The 20,823-nt window shown below is 47.6% G+C and overlaps 1 protein-coding gene across 1 annotated transcript; it reads left to right on the top strand.

Moving 5' to 3' along the window:
* Positions 1 to 240: 240 nt before the first annotated feature.
* Positions 241 to 12,790, top strand: LOC310836987 (UAP56-interacting factor-like). Its single transcript, XM_083723066.1, has 9 exons — positions 241 to 633; positions 2,884 to 3,021; positions 4,370 to 4,512; positions 4,727 to 4,851; positions 5,654 to 5,726; positions 8,709 to 8,752; positions 9,103 to 9,177; positions 10,341 to 10,452; positions 11,959 to 12,790. The coding sequence occupies exons 1-9, from the start codon at positions 537 to 539 to the stop codon at positions 12,097 to 12,099; spliced, it is 948 nt and encodes a 315-aa protein (XP_083579192.1). The 5' UTR covers positions 241 to 536; the 3' UTR covers positions 12,100 to 12,790.
* The last annotated feature ends 8,033 nt before the right edge of the window (positions 12,791 to 20,823 follow it).

Raw genomic sequence — 20,823 nt, forward strand, 5'->3', positions numbered from 1 at the left:
TGGAATTGACTCCTATGCCTACAGGCATCTGGTACATGGCTAGATGGGTTACTTGCCTGCCTGTTCCAGCAAAGGCTTCCTATCCTCTTGAAACACTCGCTTTGGGGTGCAGAAAGATAAGGGTTGCTGTGCTCTACCTCCACTGTCTGAGACAGTAACCTTCCTGAATGCGAGTTGCTGGAACCCTCAGGCGAAGAGAGCGCTGCTCCCGGGATCGGGTCCTCCCCATCAGAGCACCTGCTCGGCCACTATGAGAACAACATGCTGGACTACACACGGCGCTGCCTTCGGCTTGATCCAGGCTGTTTTGGGATTTGAGAGCGGTGCAGAGGCCATGGAGAAGAACGGGTCTGCAGGTGGACCCCGCCCGCCTCCCAAGCCGCGCCACAGGCCGGGGCCGGCCTCCGCAGCGGGCGGGCGGGGGCGACTCTGGTGGCGGCGCCGGGGAATGGGAATGGGACAGCTGGCCAGGGGGCGGGAGCTCGGAGGGCTTTCCTCCGGCCGGCCGCCGCCACCCCTCTCTTTCCTCAGAGGCCATGGCAGCGCCGGGCGCCGGGCAGATGCTCGAAGCCGCCGGTGCTGGGGCAGGATCGGAGCCGGCGGTGGCTGCTGAGGAGATAGATCTGTCTCTGGGTAGGTGCTGCTCTCCACACTCGTCGGGTGTTGGTTGGGTGTGTCCTAGCGTCTCGGGGACCCACCCCACCCCATGGACTTGCTCCGGAGCCGCATAGGCTTTATCCCCGCGGAACCAGATCCACTCTGGGTGCACTTCTCAAAGTTGGGGTGGAGGGGGCTGGTTCCAGGTGAGAACCGCCCCTCCTCCCCAAAAATATGCACTATATACCTTCCGTATATGGGGCGGGAGAGGCTGGCTATGAACCTCTCTGAGGCGCAGAAAATGTCCGGCCAGGGAAGGTTTGGCAAAGTTTGCAAATTCCTTGCAGCCTTCTTAGGTGCCCAAAGTTGGGTCCCCACGGGGTCTATACCTATGCCATTCCTGATTCCACAGGCCAATTGGCTTAGTTGAACCCAAGTGGGGTCTTTTCCCCCATCTTCTGCTTGACACCCCCCCCACCTGCAACTTCCTCTCCTTTTCCCGTTTCTCAGTAAATCCCTCTCCTTTCACCATGGACAGCCTATGGAAAAGCAGATGGCTCAGTGTGGACTGGTTGTCTGTAGCTAAGTCTTACTCAGAGTAGACCAATTGAAATTAATGGCCCTTACTTAGCCATTCTAATTAATTTCAGTGTGTTTACTCTGGGTATATCTAGATGCAGCCTGTTAGGTTCAAATCACAGCTACATTTTGGTTCACCTCACCATACCCCACAGCAGTTTTTCCAAGCTCAAAACCCCACAGTCCAGCACGGACATGATAAACTGGCCCTCTCCAAAAATAGAAGCTTGATGTGATGCCTGGTCTATTTATGGCATTGACGGGCAATGCAAATCATCATTTCCTTGGCACAAGATCTGTTTGTGCACACAAACATCACACTCATTTATTCAGTCAGTGATCTGGAAATATGCCGTCCAACAGAATTACAATGCAAGAAAGAGGAAAATCTCTCCACTCTCTCTTGGCTTGCCTGGCTAATTTGCCTCCCTAAAGCCCTCTCTGAAAATAGGAATGCTGGAAATGTGCTCTCTGTTATTCAGGGTTGGCATTTGGGCATCCACTGTTATTTAATCAGACTTAACTTAATAACCAGCACCCAGTATTTAATGATTCCCTCTCTGACGTTGAATATTGGGAGTTTATGTTTGATGCTATTACTGAAAACCAATTCCTGACTTCCTCTCATCCCCACACCCCAAACTGAAGGATATACAGCTTCCTTCATTTTTTCCCCTTGAAGGACTTGCTTTGGGGGAGGGGGTCTCTTCTGAATACTTTCAAACTTTCTTGAATGGTGGTAATTATTCACTTCAAGGATCATGCTTGGCTCAATGGCAGAGTAGCTGCTTTGCATGCAGAAGATCCCAGGTATCAATCTCTGATGGCATCTCCAGGTAGGGCTAGGAAATTCTGCCTTTACCCTGGAGTGAGAGTTCCCGTCAGTGTTGACAATACTAAGCTAAAAGAATCAGTGGTCTGGCTCAGTACAAGGCAGCTTCTTCCTATGCTTCTATGATTATGCAAATCAACTCAGTTCTCCAGGTAAGGAGCCCTTGCGTTCAGAGTAAAGCCATCCTGATCGCTTCTATATTGGTTAGACAATGCTATTAATACAGCTCAGAAATTGCCATGCCTGCTCAGTTTGTTGCTCACTCTGCTATCCTTGCCTCATTTAATGCAATACATTTTCCCTAGTTGAATTAAAAGAAAATCGTGCTCGCTTTGGCAGCACATATACTAAAATTGGAACGAATTAAAAGAAAATCAACCCTAAGTTAAATCAAGATTAAAACATATGCCAACACGTTACATATTTGGATTAGGTTGTCTAAACAAAAATATTTTTAGCAGGTGCTGAAGAGTATAGTGAAGGCGCCTGCTTGATATGAGCAGGCAGGGAGTTCCAAACTGTAGAGGCTGCAACACAAAAATATGCATTTCTTACAAATGCAGAATTGGTATTATGTGGCACCTGTAATGGTGCCAGTTCTGCAGGTCAAAGAGGTCAACTGGGCACATATTGCAGATAAACTGGTCCCAAGTTATTAAGGGCAACTGGAAACTACCCTCTGTTTTGGAATTCTGTTTTGGAATACTTAGAATACTTGGGATCCCTTAGAGCAGTATTCTATGCCACACTCTGCTTGCCCCACATACTGAGGGTTAGCTTTCCATCCTCTTGTGTTAAAATGCTGGGAGGCCAACATGAAACAAAAGAGAAGATTTCCTTGACGTATTCTGTGTGTGTTGGTTTCCCTAATTTAGATGATATCATAAAGCGCAACAAGAAAGGGCAGACAAATGCAAAGGAAAACAGATGGAAGCAACCGCTCAAGAACTGGAATCCAGCCTATAGCAACAGAAGACGTCGATTCTGGGGCTGGGTACCAAGGAACCTGCAAGGTATGTGTGAGAAGCAATAACAGGAAGAGAAGGTTTGGGAGTTGGCAAAATTCAGGAAATAAGTTGGTAGGGCTTTTTGTAACGGTTGGCATCCTGAGATATCAACCCCTCCTTCAGCTTCATGCAAGTACCTTTAGCTAGGGGTGACCAGAGGAGGATACATAAATTGAACATTAAAATGAATATTAAATAATGAATGAATGAATATTAAAATGAAAATAATGAACATAAAAAGAGACAAAACGTTTAAGTGATTTATAGCATGAACTGGCTCCCAGTATGACTTGAACACAGCTCTTTCAAACTGGAGCACAGAACTAGGAATACAGCACAACAAAGAATCTCCTCCTTTCATGGTTAATGGGCCTTTGATAAAGTGGGAAAATAATCTATCAAGGTAGGGATCAGTAGTGTTGTGGGAGAACAAGGATCTGCAGAGGAGGGATGCTCCTGAATTGAGATAGGCTTTTCATGTTGGAGATAGACAGATGGGGCTTGTCAACCTGGGACAAGCCATCTAGGAAACGGAAAACTCTGATCCTAAACATCATCATCATCATCATTATTAAAGTTTGTATACTGCCCTGTACCCGCAGATCTCAGGGAGGTTCACAAAAACAAAGACAACCCAATAACCCCCCTCCCTTCCATAACATATTTTAAAAGGGCATCAGATGTCAATCAGCCAAAGGTCTGGTTGAAGAGGAACATTTTTGTCTGGTACCTAAAGGTGCATAATAAAGGTGCCAGCTTGACCTCCCTGGGGAAAGCATTCCACAAGTGGGGATCCACTGCAGAAAAAGCTCATTCTCAAGTTGCCACCCTCCGGACCTCTCATGGAGGAGGCACACAAGGAAGGGTCTCAGATGATGATTGCAAGGTCTGGATAGGTTCATATGGAGAGAGGCGGTCCCTGAGTTATTGCAGTCCTGAGCTATTTAAGGCTTTATAGATTAAAAACCAGCATTTGAATTGGGAATAGAAACTAGATGGTAGCCAGTGCAGTTGGACCAGGATCCAACTTCAACCAGGCCTCTGGCTGATTTATATTCTACAGCCTTTTAAATGTGTTTGTGGGGGGAGGTGCTATTGTTTTCTTGTTTTTATTTTAACTATTTGTGCTTTTACCTTGTGAACAGCCCTGAGATCTTTTGATGAAGAGTGATATATTATTATTAATAATGCAATAGCAAAAGTGCAGGTAATCTCACATACTCATCCCCCTTTGGAGGAAGGGGCAGGGGAGAGTCAGATGTGGCAAATAGCAGAGAAACATTGTTTTTAATGATAAATTGTTGACACCTGAGGATTGACGAGGAATCACGTTCTGCATGGTGTGTCTCTTTAGGACCCAGCAGGTTCAGAGGAGAGTTTCAAAAGCAGCAGAATTACAGGAAGCCTTTCTGGAATGGGGTGACCAGTCCCAGGAGGAGAGCAGCCCTTGGGCCAAAAGGCATGAGCCCCCTAAATCGGCCCAGCTCAGCTCAACAGGTAGGACTATGGCAATCTTTGCCAACTGATACCCTCCAGGAGTTTTGGACGGCAGCTCCTATAAACCCAGACAGCACAGGATGGATGGGAGTTGTAGTCGACAACATTTGGCAGACTCCAGGATGAGGAAGGCTGGGCTTCGACAGCTGTTCCCCTGCCCATGATGCTTTATGTTCAAGAAGCCAATCCTGAGGCAAACTGTGCTAATTTGTAGGTGCAGCAGGAAGATGCTACCTTGGTTGGGAGCAGGGATGGCACAACACCCGGTACCCAGCAGAGGGATCCCACAAGGGTCAATTGCTTTCGAAGGGCAGGAGCTGCTCCACCAACCGCACAAAGGTAAGGAAGCTTGGTTTTGGGAGGAGTAGACTTCTGTGCTGGGGGGGGGCAAAATCTGAATAAAATATTGGAGTGGGGAGGTAAGCCCTACTCTGCCCCATTGATCACAAAACGCAGCACATGAACACCAGTTGAATGGCAATGCCCATCAACTTTTGGGGGGAGGGGGCGATCCCCTCAAATATTTTATTGGAGGAGCCAAAGGGACCTCAACCCCTAGGAGCTGGCTCCTATGCTTCCCTGTTCCCACAAAAGTGTGTGTGTGTGACTGCAGGCCACTTTGCAGGACACGGTGTCAGTTTTCGCCTCCCAATCCTGGGGAATCTGAACATTTGCAAAATCAAGTGGCAAATGTCTGGACAATTTTTCAACTGAGATTCCAAATTCAGCAAATATATTTTTATATGTTTGGGGAGGGGGTCAGGATCCAGATCACCCTGCCACCTACTTGGACACAACATCATCGCCTTGTAACGTAGAAGAACAGGAGCCAGAGTTTTGTGTGGGAATTTGGCTGATGCTGGAAGCTGAACTGTAAGGCTGTGATTTGCCTGGAACCCCAATGGGGAAGAAAGACCTGCTGGGGTGTGAGTGCTCTGAGCCCTCTGTCCTATGCTTTGTAAATGTAGCCATACTTACTAAAGACACCACAGCCTACTCTGACCTCTGAAACGGAGCCCTGCGTAAGCACAATCACTCACAGAGTCTCACCACTTGGAGACTGGCATATCTACCACAGTATCTATGGCTTGAGTGTGCACAGAAATTTGTGTTAATATAGGGTCCTTTTATTTCCCCCCAGTAACCAGCCTTTCCAGCTAAACCGAAGACCAGCTTTCTTCCAGAGGCAATCCAGATTCAACTTCAACCGAAGGGTGAGTTCTTCATTGTATTTTATATCATGCTTTTGAATTATGGTGCTGGAGGAGACTCTTGAGAGTCCCATGGTTTGCCCCAACTCATAGTCATGGACACGCCTTAGACCTGGTGTTCACCTCTAGTGACGTGGGTGATCGAACAGTAAGTAAAAGTGAAACAAAAGAAGTGCCATGGTCAGATCACTTCCTAGTGCAACTGGACTTCTCTGCGACCCTTCCCCTCTGCAGGGAGGTGGGACTGATTTGGATGGTCCCCCCCGCCACTTAATGGATCCAATTGGCTTTCAGAGAGTGGTAGGGGATGTTTTATCCCATGTTGATGGCTTTTCAGCTGATTCCCTGGTGGATTCCCTGGTGGAATGCGGAGTTAACCAGGGCTATCAACTCTCTGGCTCTGAGTGCCCTCTCCAATTGCATGGAGCCCGGACAGTCCTGTGGTTATCTCTAGAGCTGAGGACGAGGAAACAATCACTGAGACGGCTAGAGTGCCAGTGGCAGAAAACTCATTCTGAATTGGACTGGACATGGGTCAGAGCTCAACGTCAAGTCTACCAAGTGGCAACGGTGACGGCAAAGAGGACCTTCTTCACCGCCTCTATTGCATCTGCAGAAAACAGCAGCAGGAGACTCTTTCAGGTGCTTCACAATCTATCAGAACCACCTTTGTCACCAGGGCCTGGTGGACCCCAAGATCTCCTGCAATGCTTTTGCATAGCTCAAATATGGGAAGAGGTAGATTCCACCATAGGAGCAGGGCTGGGGCGGGAGAGTGCTAGAGTCCTGTCTAGTCAAGTTGCATGGGATCAGTTCCAATCTGTTACCTCCAAGGATATGGACAGGCTGCTTGGATGAGTGAAACCAACCTTGATCCTTGCCCATCCTGGCTTATAAAAGTTAGCCGGGAAGGGCTGGGCGATGGGCTTCGCGGGGTGGTGAATGCTTCTTTCTGTGAGGGAGCCTTCCCCGACCTGCTGAAAGAGGTGGTCATTAAACCGCTTCTTAAAAAAACATCTCTAGACCTGGCCAATATGGCCAACTATCACCCAGTCTCAAATCTTCCATTCTTGGGCAAGGTGATAGAGCGAGTGGTTGCTCAACAACTCCAGGCACACCTGGAAGAAGTGGACCATTTGGATCCCTTCCAGTCGGGATTCAGGCCTCACCATGGGACTGAAATTGCCTTGGTCGTGCTGGGCGATGATCTCTGGCGGGCTAGGGACAAAGGTGAGAGCTGTTTCCTAGTTCTGTTGGATCTCTCAGTGGCTTTTGATACCATCAACCATAACATCCTTCTGGACTGTCTAGAGGGGCTGGGAGCTGGGGGCACTGTTATACGGTGGTTCCTCTCCTTTCTCCTGGGCCCTGTCAAGAAAGTGGTGTTGGGGGATGAGTGTTCAGATCCCTGGGCTCTCACTTGTGGGGTGCCTCAGGGTTCTGTCCTCTCCCCCATGCTTTTCAACATCTAGATGCACCCTTTGGGAGATATCATCAGGGCGTTTGGGTTGGGTGTTCATCAATATTCGGATGATACCCAGCTCTACCTCTCTTTCAAATCAGAACTGGTGAAGGCGGTGAAGGTCCTGTGTGAGTGTCTGGAGGCAGTTGGAGGATGGATGGGTGCTGAGGTTAAATCCTGACAGGACAGAAGTACTGTTTTGGGGGGACAGGGGGCGGGCAGGTGTGGAGGACTCCCTGGTTCTGAATGGGGTAACTGTGGCCCTGAAATACCAGGTGCATAGCCTGGGAGTCATTTTGGACTCACAGCTGTCCATGGAGGCACAGGTCAATTCTGTGTCCAGGACAGCTGTTTATCAGCTCCATCTGGTATGCAGGCTGAGACCCTTCCTGCCTGCAGACTGTCTCGCCAGAGTGGTGCATGCTCTAGTTATCTCCCGCTTGGACTGCTGCAATGTGCTCTATGTGGTGCTACTTTTGAAGGTGACCTGGAAACTACAACTAATCCAGAATGTGGCAGCTAGACTGGTGACTGGGAGTGGCCGCCGAGACCACATAACACCGGTCTTGAAAGACCTACATTGGCTCCCGTTATGTTTCCGAACACAATTCAAAGTGTTGGTGCTGACCTTTAAAGCTCTAAACAGCTTTGGCCCAGTATACCTGAAGGAGCGTCTCCACCCCCATTGTTCTGCCCGGACACTGAGGTCCTGCGCCGAGGGCCTTCTGGCGGTTCCCTCACTGCGAGATGTGAGGTTACAGGGAACCAGACAGAGGGCCTTCTCGGTAGTGGCACCTGCCCTGTGGAACGCCCTCCCGCCAGATGTCAAGGAAATAAACAAATATCAGACTTTTAGAAGACATCTGAAGGCAGCCCTGTTCAGGGAAGTTTTTAATGTGTGACATTTTAATGTATTTTTAATATTTGTTGGAAGCCACCCAGAGTGGCTGGGGAAACCCAGCCAGGTGGGTGTGGTATTATCATTATCATTATCACCATCCCTTCCCCTCCTCATTCAATCTCAACAACAACCCTGGCCACCCCCTCAGCTTCATGGCTGATGCTGGTCTCCTGGGTCCCATCCTGACACTCTCACCTCTACACCACATTGGCTCTCAGTGATCCAGTGAGGGATGTGTTGCCATTGCCCTCTGGCTTCAGTTGGCCCTGCAACCCATTCTTAAAGGGGCAACTGTAAGACTGACCGGATTTAAAATTGCATTTTGTTTTCCGTAAGTAGTCACAGTATTCTACAAACATTTTCTGTGTAATACTTACAACAATCAAGTAAGACAGAGGAGAGGATCTTAAATAGTTTTTAACAAATGTGGTTTCTTACTGATAATTTTATTACTTTATTCTTTTTGGAATCTGTTTAGAGGTTCTAAGATTTTGCAAAATAAACAAGGAATCCACTTTAAGCTACAGTCTATGGAGAGCTTCGATCCATACTGTGGAACTAAGTCTCCTTGCTTTGGTAGTTTTGGTTTCTGTCATGCTTGTTGTTCTCTTCCTTCTTACAGCAAACAAAGTCCAATGTGGAGGGGAAGCCTTTAAAGAGGAGGAGGTAAGTTGTGGAAAGAACCCCCCTTTTCTGAAGGAAGAAAAAGCAGTGGTGGAGGAGAGAAAGTAAGGACTGGCAATATGCCTTCTTGGCATAACCAGAGCACCTGCTCTGTTTTTCCCCAGGTGGGAGGTTCTAGGGTTGCACTGACCTTACTTTGTAGGAGAATTGTAGAGGGCACCTCAGTTGGATCTTGATGAGTGTCTGACCTTTGGAGCCTTCTCAACCTCCTCCAACGCTGGCATGTCTTCATCAGTCTGTGCTCCATTCACTCCAGTCCTGCTGCTGCTGCTGCTGCTGCTGCTGCTAGGAGTCTGGTTCTTTGCTTCCTCTCCCTGTCTCTCTTTCTCTAGGTGGCAGCCAGAACCCAATCCTGGAGGTGTGCTGACCGTTTCTGTGTCTAACCCCCAAGCAAGTCAAGCAAGCATGTATGTTATGTTGCCTTGAGTGAAAACAATGCCCATTCTCTATTCTCTATTCTCTATCACCCTTTCTTTCTTTCTTTCTTTCTTTCTTTCTTTCTTTCTTTCTTTCTTTCTTTCTTTCTTTCTTTTTTCTTTCTTTCTTTCTTTCTTTCTTTCTTTCTTTCCTTCCTTCCTTCCTTCCTTCCTTCCTTCCTTCCTTCCTTCCTTCTTTCTTTCTTTCTTTCTTTCTTTCACACATTTATCTCCCTCCTTTCCCCCAAGCTGCTCAAGGTGGTATGCAGAGTCCACCCCTCCCCCACGCACACACATTTTATGGTCATACAACAACCCTGTGAGGTTGGTTGGGCTGAGAGTGAGCCCAGCAAGCTTCCTGGCTGAGTGGGGGCTTGTACCCTGGTCTCCCAGTTCCTAGCACAGTACTCCAACAACTGTGCCACGCTGGCCCTCGCTTTGGATTTCTGGCCCACCAGGCCTGTGACACTTGCAGCCAGCTCCCCTTTCAGAGCCAGGGGCATAGGCGGGGGGGGGGGCAAAATTAGCTAGAAATATGTCCATAAATATGTCGATAAATAAATAAAAATATTGATTATTGCCTCATAAGGAAAGGTTTTTACTAGAGAGTGAATTGAATTGGGGGGGGGGGGCTGGAGGAGAGAAGGAAAGAAGAGCTAACTTGTCCGTAGGTAGAGGGCGCAATCTGGATGGTTCTGCCAGGAGTGCAAGATCACCTAGCTACGCCTCTGCACCTCTGGACCAATTCAGGGGTGGATGGTGCTCATTGGGACTGGTAGGGTGGAAGGCAAAGAGGCCAACAGTAGGTGGCACCAGAGCCAAGGAGTGGCAGAGCCAATGTGTTCCATGCCTGAGATGGAGTGGGAAGGGGCTGGCAGCCCTCATGGACTGGCCAGAATCCACTGGGCAAATGCTCATCTTCCAGAGAGTGGGTTTTCTGCCCCCAAAGTACAGAACTTCTGCTGTTGCTCTCTCAGAAACCGTGCCCAGGTGGGATGTTTCATTTTTCTTAGCTGCTTGATCCCTGAGGAAGTTGTAGGTGATGCAACTCCAGCATCTCTTACTTGGGAAGGTTTGGGAGATTAACAAATTCCACCCTTCTTCCTTGGCTCCATGGAAAGAAGGCATCTTTATATTCTGCGTGCATTTCACAGGCCAGGAGCCAAGCACCCCTTCCCGAGGGGGAGAAGAGGCCCAGAAAAGATGAGCCGTTCCCAGCCCAAAGGTGTTCCCCTGAGATTCAACTTCCGGGCTATGGCTAACCAGGTTAGGAGCAGGAATATTGGGAGGCTTTTGGAGTAGGAATATTGGAAGCGGGAAGGAACTGATGTCATCTGCCAGAGAAGCTGGCTAATTGAAGGGAATGAGGTGATAACAAGGCTTTCACATCTTAACTCTTGTTTGTAACCAGGATAGAGGGAGGAACACGGGTGGTGCTGTGGGTTAAACCATTGAGCCTAGGACTTGCCGATCAGAAGGTTGGCGGTTCTAATCCCTGCGACGGGGTGAGCTTCCGTTGCTTGGTCTCAGCTCCTGCCAACCTAGCAGTTCGAAAGCACATCAAAGTGCAAGTAGATAAATAGGTACCGCTCCGGCGGGAAGGTAAACAGCATTTCCATGTGCTGCTCTGGTTCGCCAGAAGCGGCTTAGTCATGCTGGCCACATGACCCGGAAGCTGTACACCGGCTCCCTCGGCCAATAAAGCGAGATGAGCGCCGCAGCCCCAGAGTCGGTCACGACTGGACCTAATGGTCAGGGGTCCCTTTACCCTTTACCTTAGGATAGAGGGAGGTCTTTTTTCGGGTTCCTACGTCAAACCAGCAGTTTAAATGGCAACACTCCTTTGCAAGATTGTCCGCCTTTTTAATTGTTTGTCCGCCTTTTTAATTGTTTGTAATCAAGAAAATTATAAGTTGATGAAGAAAGTGATCAAGAAAATGATAAGTTGCCGCTGCCAAAGCATTGTATGCTATCTGGCTGAAGACTTTTTGTTAAAGTTCAATTGTGCTAAAAGTTGAACCTATGCTGGGGGTGCGGTAGGGGGTGTTCATGTGGCCACCTCTAGCCACCTGCTGAACTTAGGAGTGGGGAGGAAAGCCCTGTTCTTACATTCTGAGCTTTCTCATGCTTCAGAGGACCCACATAATGGTGCCCTGGGGGGCGGTACTAAAGAGTTCAGTTTAACCTGGAAATTAGCCAAGCTTCCCCCCAATTCTGGGGACATTAGCTTGTCTCCCTTCCAGTCCAACCCCCAGCTTGAACTGGGGTTGGGTGGACTCCTCATCTCTTAACTCCTGGGCTTCAAAATATAGAAGGTGGGTTTTGTACCCTATGACACATGCCCTCAAGGAAACCATTCCTGCACATCAGAATCTCTAGGTTTTGTGTTATAACCTTGCCATGGGCAGCTTCGTGCAGGAATGTTTGAGTGTGATGGATTTTTCTCACTTAAGAGCAGGGTGTGTTTAAGCTGAAGGTCGCCAGGAACTCACAAGAAGATTGTGGTCATACATGTGTTGTCTCCAAAGCTAAATCTATCTGTGTTCAGCAGAGCTGTGTATTCACCATTCCACCCCCTCCAAAGAATAACAACAACCTTAGTTTTCCTTTCACAGTGCTACAGTTCCCAGCACCCTTAACCAATCATTGTTCTCAGGACTTTTTGGTTGTGTGTGGGTGGGAGGAGATGTGCTTTAAATGTGCTGTGTGCTGACATATCCCAGCACATGTGTGTGGGGATTCAAGACTAACTCTTATGTTTTCCTTCCTTAGACGAGCTTGACGTTGAACGAAAGGTTCTCTGGGTTGAGGAACACACGCCATTTCACAGCGAAGCAGAACACAGGCCGAATGGTCACTCTGCCATTGCATTCGGTGAAGTCAGACTGGCTTTGCAAAGGAGCTTGCCCGTAAACCCAGTTGGTTGGTTGCCTGCCTCTGTCTGGGTGGCAGCTTGGCATCCATCCCAAAACACAAAGCCCCATGCAACCTCACACTCAAAGATTTCTGCCCATGCTTCAGACATGCAGCCCTAAGAGCAGCTCTGACTCCCACTCTAGGCCCCTCTGCCCCAGACTTCCTCCTGATGTAGCCTACCGTCTGATCCAGCTTTGAGGTGGGATTCCGTATGGCTGCTAGTACAGTTGTGTTTTTGCCGGAGAGCCATGTGGTAAGGAAGATCTCCAAGCAAGCTTCATAGGGGCCCTCTTTACTCCTCAGATGTGCCCACAAAGGCATGATCCAGCACCCTCATGCCACAGCTGCCTCTGGAGTGACCCTCCCTCCAGTAAGAGGCATGCCTCACAGCTGAGTGCCTGGTTGTTTGTGTAGTGTGGGGGCAGGGAATCTTGTGGGCTTCCAGATATTGCCAGATCCAATGGCCTTCTGCCCCAGCCAGCATGGCCGACCGTCATGGGTGATGGAATCCAACAACATCTAGAGGGTCACAGAATTCCCCATCCCTGGTCTAGTGAATTTGAGGTTCTTGGTTTCTCTCCCTCTGCCCCCTTTTGCCTGGAAAAGCACTTTGGCAGATTCCTTTTGATGATTTGGGTGTGACAAGCTGTAACAGCGCGCTGAATAAAACAACTTTTAGAAGCTGAAACACTGGGCTGTTTTCTTTTCTAATAAAAATATTCACTATGGAGTTCACAGGCACAAAACACAATGTTGATATCATCCAGGAAATGGGTTTCACTTGGAGTGCATGGGTTGCATGAGAGCATTTTGTGTGGGATAACCAGTCTCGTATAACCAACATCTCATATAACAACATGCTTCAGTCTAATTAATGCTGGAAGGGGTTAACATCATAGAGTAAGCTGTCCTGCCATCTTAGCCATGTCACTTCCCCTTACCTTGGGAGCAAATAGGTAATCAAGGCTATTGTCCCCCCACCCCTGGTCTACCTGAAAAACTCAGTGTGTGGAGACAGTTGAGCTAGTTGCTCCAGCTCAACCACATGGCTCTCACCAGACACTCTGGAGCTCCTATACCAATAATCTTTTGGAGGGATTTAGATAAGTAGGAGAAGATACTTTAATTAGCCATTATCCTTCCTCTTTCTCATTTGTGTGAGAATGCAGATGATCTGTTTCAACATAGTTAAATATCACCATGCAGTTTACCTCTAGAAGCTGTGAGGACAAGCCTGTGAGGACAAGCCTTCTAGAACAAGGCGGCTCAACTCTTCATACAAAGTGGGTCTCAAGAGTACTTCAACATAGAACCAGTGGGCTTCTGGGAATTGGACTCCAAACTGGGGAGGGGGGTCTGGCTGTGTGGTGTAGTGCGTAGAGTGTTGGGCTGAGAACTAGAAGGCCAGAATTCAAATCCCCACACAACCATGAAGCTGTCTGGGTGAGCTTGGGCCAGTTCCTGTCTCTCAGCCTAACCTACCTCACAGGGTTGTTGTGAGCATAAAATGAGGAGGGGGGAGATCCTTGAGCTGCATGGAGGAATGGTGGGAGAATAATGCTTGGCATCCACAAGGGTTGCTAACATGAATAAAAATGGGGGGGTAAGCCCCTCCCTGCATAATCAATCACACACACCAATTGAAGGGCAATGCCCATCCATTTTGGGCTGGGAGCTGCCTTTGGAGTGAATCATAGAATCATAGAATCATAGAGTTGGAAGAGACCACAAGGGCCATCGAGTCCAACCCCCTGCCAAGCAGGAAACACCATCAGAGCACTACTGACATATGGTTGTCAAGCCTCTGCTTAAAGACCTCCAAAGAAGGAGACTCCACCACACTCCTTGGCAGCAAATTTCACTGTCAAACAGCTCTTACTGTCAGGAAGTTCTTCCTAATGTTTAGGTGGAATCTTCTTTCTTGTAGTTTGGATCCATTGCTCCGTGTCCGCTTCTCTGGAGCAGCAGAAAACAACCTTTCTCCCTCCTCTATGTGACCTCCTTTTATATATTTGAACATGGCTATCATATCACCCCTTAACCTCCTCTTCTCCAGGCTAAACATGCCCAGCTCCCTTAGCCGTTCCTCATAAGGCATCATTTCCAGGCCTTTGACCATTTTGGTTGCCCTCCTCTGGACACGTTCCAGTTTGTCAGTGTCCTTCTTGAACTGTGGTGCCCAGAACTGGACACAGTACTCCAAGTGAGGTCTGACCAGAGCAGAATACAGTGGCGCTATTACTTCCCTTGATCTAGATGCTATACTCCTATTGATGCAGCCCAGAATTGCATTAGCATTTTAAGCTGCCGTGTCACACTGTTGGCTCATGTCAAGTTTGTGGTCAACCAAGACTCCTAGATCCTTTTCACATGTACTGCTCTCAAGCCAGGTGTCACCCATCTTGTATTTGTGCCTCTCATTTTTTTTGCCGAAGTGCAATACTTTACATTTCTCCCTGTTAAAATTCATCTTGTTTGTTTTGGCCCAATTCTCTAATCTGTCAAGGTCGTTTTGAAGTGTGATCCTGTCCTCTGGGGTGTTAGCCACCCCTCCCAGTTTGGTGTCATCTGCAAATTTGATCAGGATGCCCTTGAGTCCATCATCCAAGTCGTTGATAAAGATGTTGAATAAGACCGGGCCCAAAACAGAACCCTGTGGCACCCCACTAGTCACTCTTCTCCAGGATGAAGAGGAACCATTGATGAGCACCCTTTGGGTTCGGTCAGTCAGCCAGTTACAAATCCACTGAGTGGTAGCATAGTCAAGTCCGCATTTTACCAGCTTCTTTACAAGAATATCATGGGGCACCTTGTCAAATGCCTTGCTGAAATCAAGGTAGGCTACATCCACTTCTACACTTGAGGGATTGCCTTACGCCCTGTGTGCCTACTCAACCTGCACAACTGGGACTGTTACAGCTGCCACGTAAGACTTATTCCACACTTGCAAGAAATCTATATTTTAGTGCAACAGCACTAAGACTTTGGGACTCCCTGCCTAGGGACCCAGGCAGCTGCCTTCACTGTACTCTTCCCCACACCTCCGTAAAGCATTCTGGTTTAGGGGCCTTTGGAAGACATGTGGAAGCCTGCAGGGTGTGGAAAGCCTTTTGCTTACTGCGGAGTTTAATGGTCATGGCAATATTTTGAAATGTGTGCCTGTATTTCACTGCTTCATTAAACATTTCCATGAGGAGTTTTTGTAAACTTGCTTTAAGTTTTTTTGACAATCTACTGGGGTAGAAATGATATAGGATGAATTAAATTACATTAAATTAAAATGAACTCTGTTGAAACTGAATCCAAAGTGGTGAAGGTCTAACTCTCTGCTTGCATCATTCTTGTGCTTCTGCCTGATTTTGTTTTGTCTGGAAACTGAGTGAGATAAAAACTTCTCATGCTACAGCACCCGCCCCCCTGCAGATGTCCAGGACCTCAAGGACGCTAACCCTTTCTCCAAATTCTTTTTTAAAAATCAATTTTTATTAAAAGATTTCAACGTAATATACAATACACGGCTCTGCTGTGCCTCATTCTGAAGGAAACAGGAATCCTGGGAAAGTGCCTGGAAGCCCTGGAACCTCGTGTTGCTCAGAGATTGGGGTAGTCTGCAGCATGTGTGCATATGTGCTTGTGTGTATGAAATAGAAATTTGGGTCTACTTCTGCGTGTTAAGGAGGAAGAAAATGCAGGGAGCTCATTTCCCACGGTCTCTCCAAGTAGAGCTGGCCATTAGATTAAAACATTGCACCCTCTGCCACAGCCACAGATGTAAAGATGAAGTAGAGCTGTGAATCAGCAACATATTGCTGACAATGTACTCCAAAACTCTGGATGATCCCATTTAAACAATGACTGGGTTGCCTAGACTCACACATGTGTGTATAACATAGAAGTTCAGGGGACCAAGTGCATGCAGTATGCTACTTGTGAGGTGCTCAGAAGGAAGAATATGCAGAAAGATCCTTCCAGGTGACCTGTTTATTGAGCATTCATCCTGATTTGTTTGTGGGGTGGTGATACTACATGTATCAAGCTTTCCAGGGCATTTACCTATCACTTTTCCTCTTGCAAAAAGCCCAGCTGGGGGGACCTGGAAGTGTGCCAGGAAGAGCAATTTTGTAGTGGGTTTGTTGCACAGGAGCACCAAGTTCACTAACTGGCTGATTCAGATTGAATCCCATTCAAATAATAGTGCAATGGTGTGTGTTTCAGCCAGCCATCCGGCTGCTGCAACTATTCCCTGGGTGCCACCACACTGTCCTGTCTGTGTGTTTGGAAGGGAATGGGAGCTTTGCTCCCCCCGGAGACACTCCACTCCTTCTTCCTTAGCTGTGTTGCTCAACAGTTGAGGCAACCTTCACAGTTCTGGGATGCCAATACAAAAGACTATAAATACAAAATATATTTATAGTGCAGGGGTTCCTCCAGAGGAGATGACCACATGTTCGTTTTGCGTTCATGTCTTGCTTGCCCAAAACTTAACACAGTGGTTAGATTCTGCTAAGGGCACGGTCAGAGTGCTTTAATCCATTCTCACTGGAAAAGCTGAAGTTCTGGGCTGGACCTGAATCCCTCCCACAAAATACTGACAGTCTGGAAACACCCTGGGTGCAAACATGTTTTACTGGGGAAAGGATCTTTGCCTCTTCCTCCTTCCTAACCTGCAGTAGTGCCCTGGCAAATCACAAAGTGCAGGCTCCCTTCATGGTACTCACAGCCACACCGCTTCTAAGATTATACAAATCTAATATATCAACAACAAATAAACACAATAAGGCTATAATGATACAATCTGAATCATTAGGGGTGCATTGCAGCAGTCATTGCAAATCTCAATGAGTCGCCTTTCAGTCAGAAGTTCTGCAGCACAGGTGGTTCTGATGATTCCCCTCTAAGGAAGACTTACAATGTAGGAGGCTTTGGGGCTTTGCGAGAGGGGGGAAAGTGGGGACATCATAGAAGTATGCATGATGTGGGAAAGGTGCAGAGCAATGCTTTCTCCCTCATACCAGAACCTGGATCTCTTTAAGAAAGCTGAACGTTGGAAGATTCAGGCCAGACACAGAGTGCCTAGTAACACTGAAATTTCCTCCTTCCAGAGGCACTGACGGGGATGGCTTTAAGAGAGGATTAGTCAAATTCATGGAGGGTTAGACCATGTTGCACCTCCAGCCACAGAGGCAGTCTACCTCTGTATACCAGTTGCGTGCATCCCAAGTGGGGAGAGTGGGGCTGCATTTGGAGTCTGCTTGGGGCTTCCCTTGGACATCGGCTGGGCTGCTGAGAGCTGGATTAGATGGGCCTTGGTCTGATCCTGCAGGGCTGTGACAATAAGAGCCTGGAGTATGGCTGCTTCAGGAGCTATTCAGTGAACAGCTGAGCAGAGTTTCATCTCCCTGGGAAGGAGCACGTGCTCAGCAAAGCTGTCTCTTGCTTCTGGTCCTATGAGTTGGGGTGGGGACAGGGAGGAAAGGGGTGCAGGCTTCTGTAGAGGCTGGAATCTCTCCCCTGCCTCTCTCTGCCACCTCTGATGTGCCCTAAAAGGCAGTTGGCATAGGAAGCAAACTAATAGCCAGGTCCATCTGTACTGGCTCAGTTTGACCTATTCTGCCAGATGCTGTCTTTCATATTGACGCCCAAGAGCCTTTCCGCTCCAGAGATCTGGGGCTGAACCACAGGAGTCACTCCCCCCCCCCTTTCCAAATACCGTTTGGTTCTCCTCATTCTTTTTGTGCCCTCCAGGCTGCCAACTTGAATAAAATATCCCCACCCCACATAATCAATCACATGACATGGTGCATGCACACCATTTGAATGGCAGTACACATCAACTTGGGGGGCCCGTCCCCCTCAAATATTTTATTGTGGAAGGGGTCCAAGGGGACCTGGGCCTGTGAGAGCTGGCTCCTGTGATGCTCTCTCGCTCCTTCCTTGCCTGGTCTCCCTTCCTCTCTCTGCCATCCTAAAACTCTCTCTGGATTTTGCTCAACTCTCTCTCTCTCTCTCTCTCTCTCTTTCTGTGTCCATGTTGCTTCACATTCATTGTCCTCCCTTCAGTCTCCACTATTGCATTATGCCCCCTCTCTTGGCCCACCCATGGGCATTCATTCCACTGCCTGCAGCATGCCAGGGTTCTACACATCCAGAAGCAAAGCCTCAGGTCTTTCCCCTGATTGCATCTTCGCCACAACCCTGTGAGGTAGGCTAAGTGGTTGGTAAGGGACTGGCCCAGTGAAGCTGCCAAAGCCAGCAGGATGGCGGTTAAGATTAAACACACACACACACACACACACACACACACACACACACACACACTTTCCCCTCAGATGAGAAAGCCGGGATGAGTCATGCCAGCAGCCTGTGGCCTTGATGGGCTTAGAGGCAGCCCCGCACACCTGGTATTCCACCTCTCAACCAAGGAAGAGAGAAAGAGCCAAGCGCCACCAGCGCAATTAGCAGCCACCTTGGCGACGAGCATCCAGGACCCTTTCACCCAGAAACCAGCCCGTTAGCAAGAGCCCCGCGGCAACGCGCACGGGCAGAGGCGGGCACCCCAAGGCCAGGCTGCATCTCTGCCCGCCCCCGGCTCTGCCCCCTTGTCAGCAAGCAGGCTGCCTCCTGGGAGGATCAGCCTTTTCTCACGAGACACAAGCGCACGACTTTCCCCTCCCACTTGCCGCCCGCCCCAGTCTTTCTCCGACGCCTCAGATCGGGGCACGCGGCGACTTATCCCAGGTGGGAATTCGGCTGGCGTTGCTTGCAGAAAGCGGCAGAAACTCCAGTTCTTCTTATTCGGTAGGTTTTCTGTGACCCAGACAACTTTCCCCCAAAAAGTATGGGTTGACTACTGATTTACCATCTAAACGGCAAAAAGACCTAGGTTTGTAGGACAGGTGGGAAAAAAACCACGAATTACATTTAAAGTTCTGCGAGATGCGAAGGAAAGCTTGCGTTTTAGACTTTTGCTTTACAGCTTGTTGCTTGGTGCGATTAACGGAATGGAGGATATTGAGAAATAAGAGACTTTGGGAATTAGAAGGTTGGGATTTAAGGGTTAGATGGCTTGGATATTTGGGGTAGATAAAATTAAAGTAATTGCACACTTTAAGAACCACTCTGTTAGACGTGCGTGGCGTGTTAAGAATCTGGAAATAGATATAAAGTTAGTTTATGCGCAAAGACTCCATTTTGGGTTTCACCAGAAGCCGCTTTTTACAGAAAAAGGGTGACGGATAAAGAGAAATGGTTAACCTGTCGAGAGTTCTTAAAGTCGAAACGAGGAGATTGTAAAATTAAAACAAGGACACAATTAATAGTGGAAGGTTACAATTTCCAGTGGTTTTCTCTTTTACAATTTATAAAAGAGGGCTCGGTTCTTTTTCGGGGGAGGGGGTGGCGGGGATTTTTGCTGTTGCTGATGTTAATTTTTTACATCTTTATTTTGGATCATATGATTTATGTGGAATATTATGATTTACGTGGATTTTTTTCAATTTGGTTGTGTACCTTTTGACATTTTGTCCATTGCTTATGACTAGTTTTGCTGTGTTTGCACAAAATATATAATATTTTATTTTTTGTAAGCTGCCTTGCACATGGTTTGAACTTTGGAAAGGCAACATACACCACTGGGTTTTTCAGGTATCCAGAGAAATTGTGGATTTTAGGACTTAGAAATGGGTCAGTAGCTTTATTTGGCACTGCCAGAAAAGACTGCCCCTTAAAATTCTGTTTCTAACACGTAGTATTTAAAGGCAAACTTTATCCTGTTTTATGTCAGGAGTTGGGAATTCTAGAAGTAGAATTCCTTTTTACACGTTCTTACTTCCTGTACTGCTTGAATGGAAGAGTAAAAACTTCACTTACTAATTAATTATGTAAAGCGAGGCAAACGTTAGGTCAGGAAGCGAAAGAGAGACTATGGAAAGAGAGACTAGAAAGCCGAGTGAATGGGCCTGTATTGCCCATTTCTGCCTTCAGGCTCAGAACACAATAATATTTCAGGTGTTCTAGTGTATAATTCGGAGACAGGAGTTGATTTTACTTATTGTAACATCCTGGTGAGCACAGAGAGAAGTACGGCTATGATAAATGGAGAAAGGGAAGGCTGATGGGTCTGTATGCATTTTGAGCAGAGGAGGAGGGTCTGTGGAACTGCCCACCACTGACTGCCGTGTACTGTTCCCAGGATAGGTAAAGATAATTAAACAGTTTTCAAATTGAAAAAGGTGTTTCATTTTTTAGATCCTTAGTAACACCATCCAGTTCATTTAACCACAACCTACGACCCTTGAGGTGTTTACTGAAGCAAAAGGATTGATTCCATCCCTGTATTGTGATTTGAGGATCGCCTCTTTCATAGCAGCTCCTGTGCCTCTGCCTTCTGCTGCATTTAAAATGAAATTGCTGGTCATTTTCCCAGGAGTAAAAAGACCTACTCTGGGCTTATTCTTGGGAATTACTTTGCAACAAACAACAAAGCTAACACAGAAGGAAGCTTTTTCCTATTCAATACATATTGTTGATATTTAACACCAGGAGGCTGTATGTGTTTCTGCCATTTGAAGGCAGGCCTCTTTAGGGAAGCTTTTAATATCTGAAGGACTTTTGTATTTTAATATTTTGTTGAAAGCTGCCCAGAATGGCTGGGGAAACCCAGCCAGATGGGCAGGGTATAAATAAATTATTTTAATTCTTATTGCAATTTGTATGAGATAC

This window comes from Podarcis gaigeae, assembly GCF_964106915.1.
Source record: "Podarcis gaigeae genome assembly, chromosome: Z".
NCBI lineage: Eukaryota > Metazoa > Chordata > Lepidosauria > Squamata > Lacertidae > Podarcis > Podarcis gaigeae.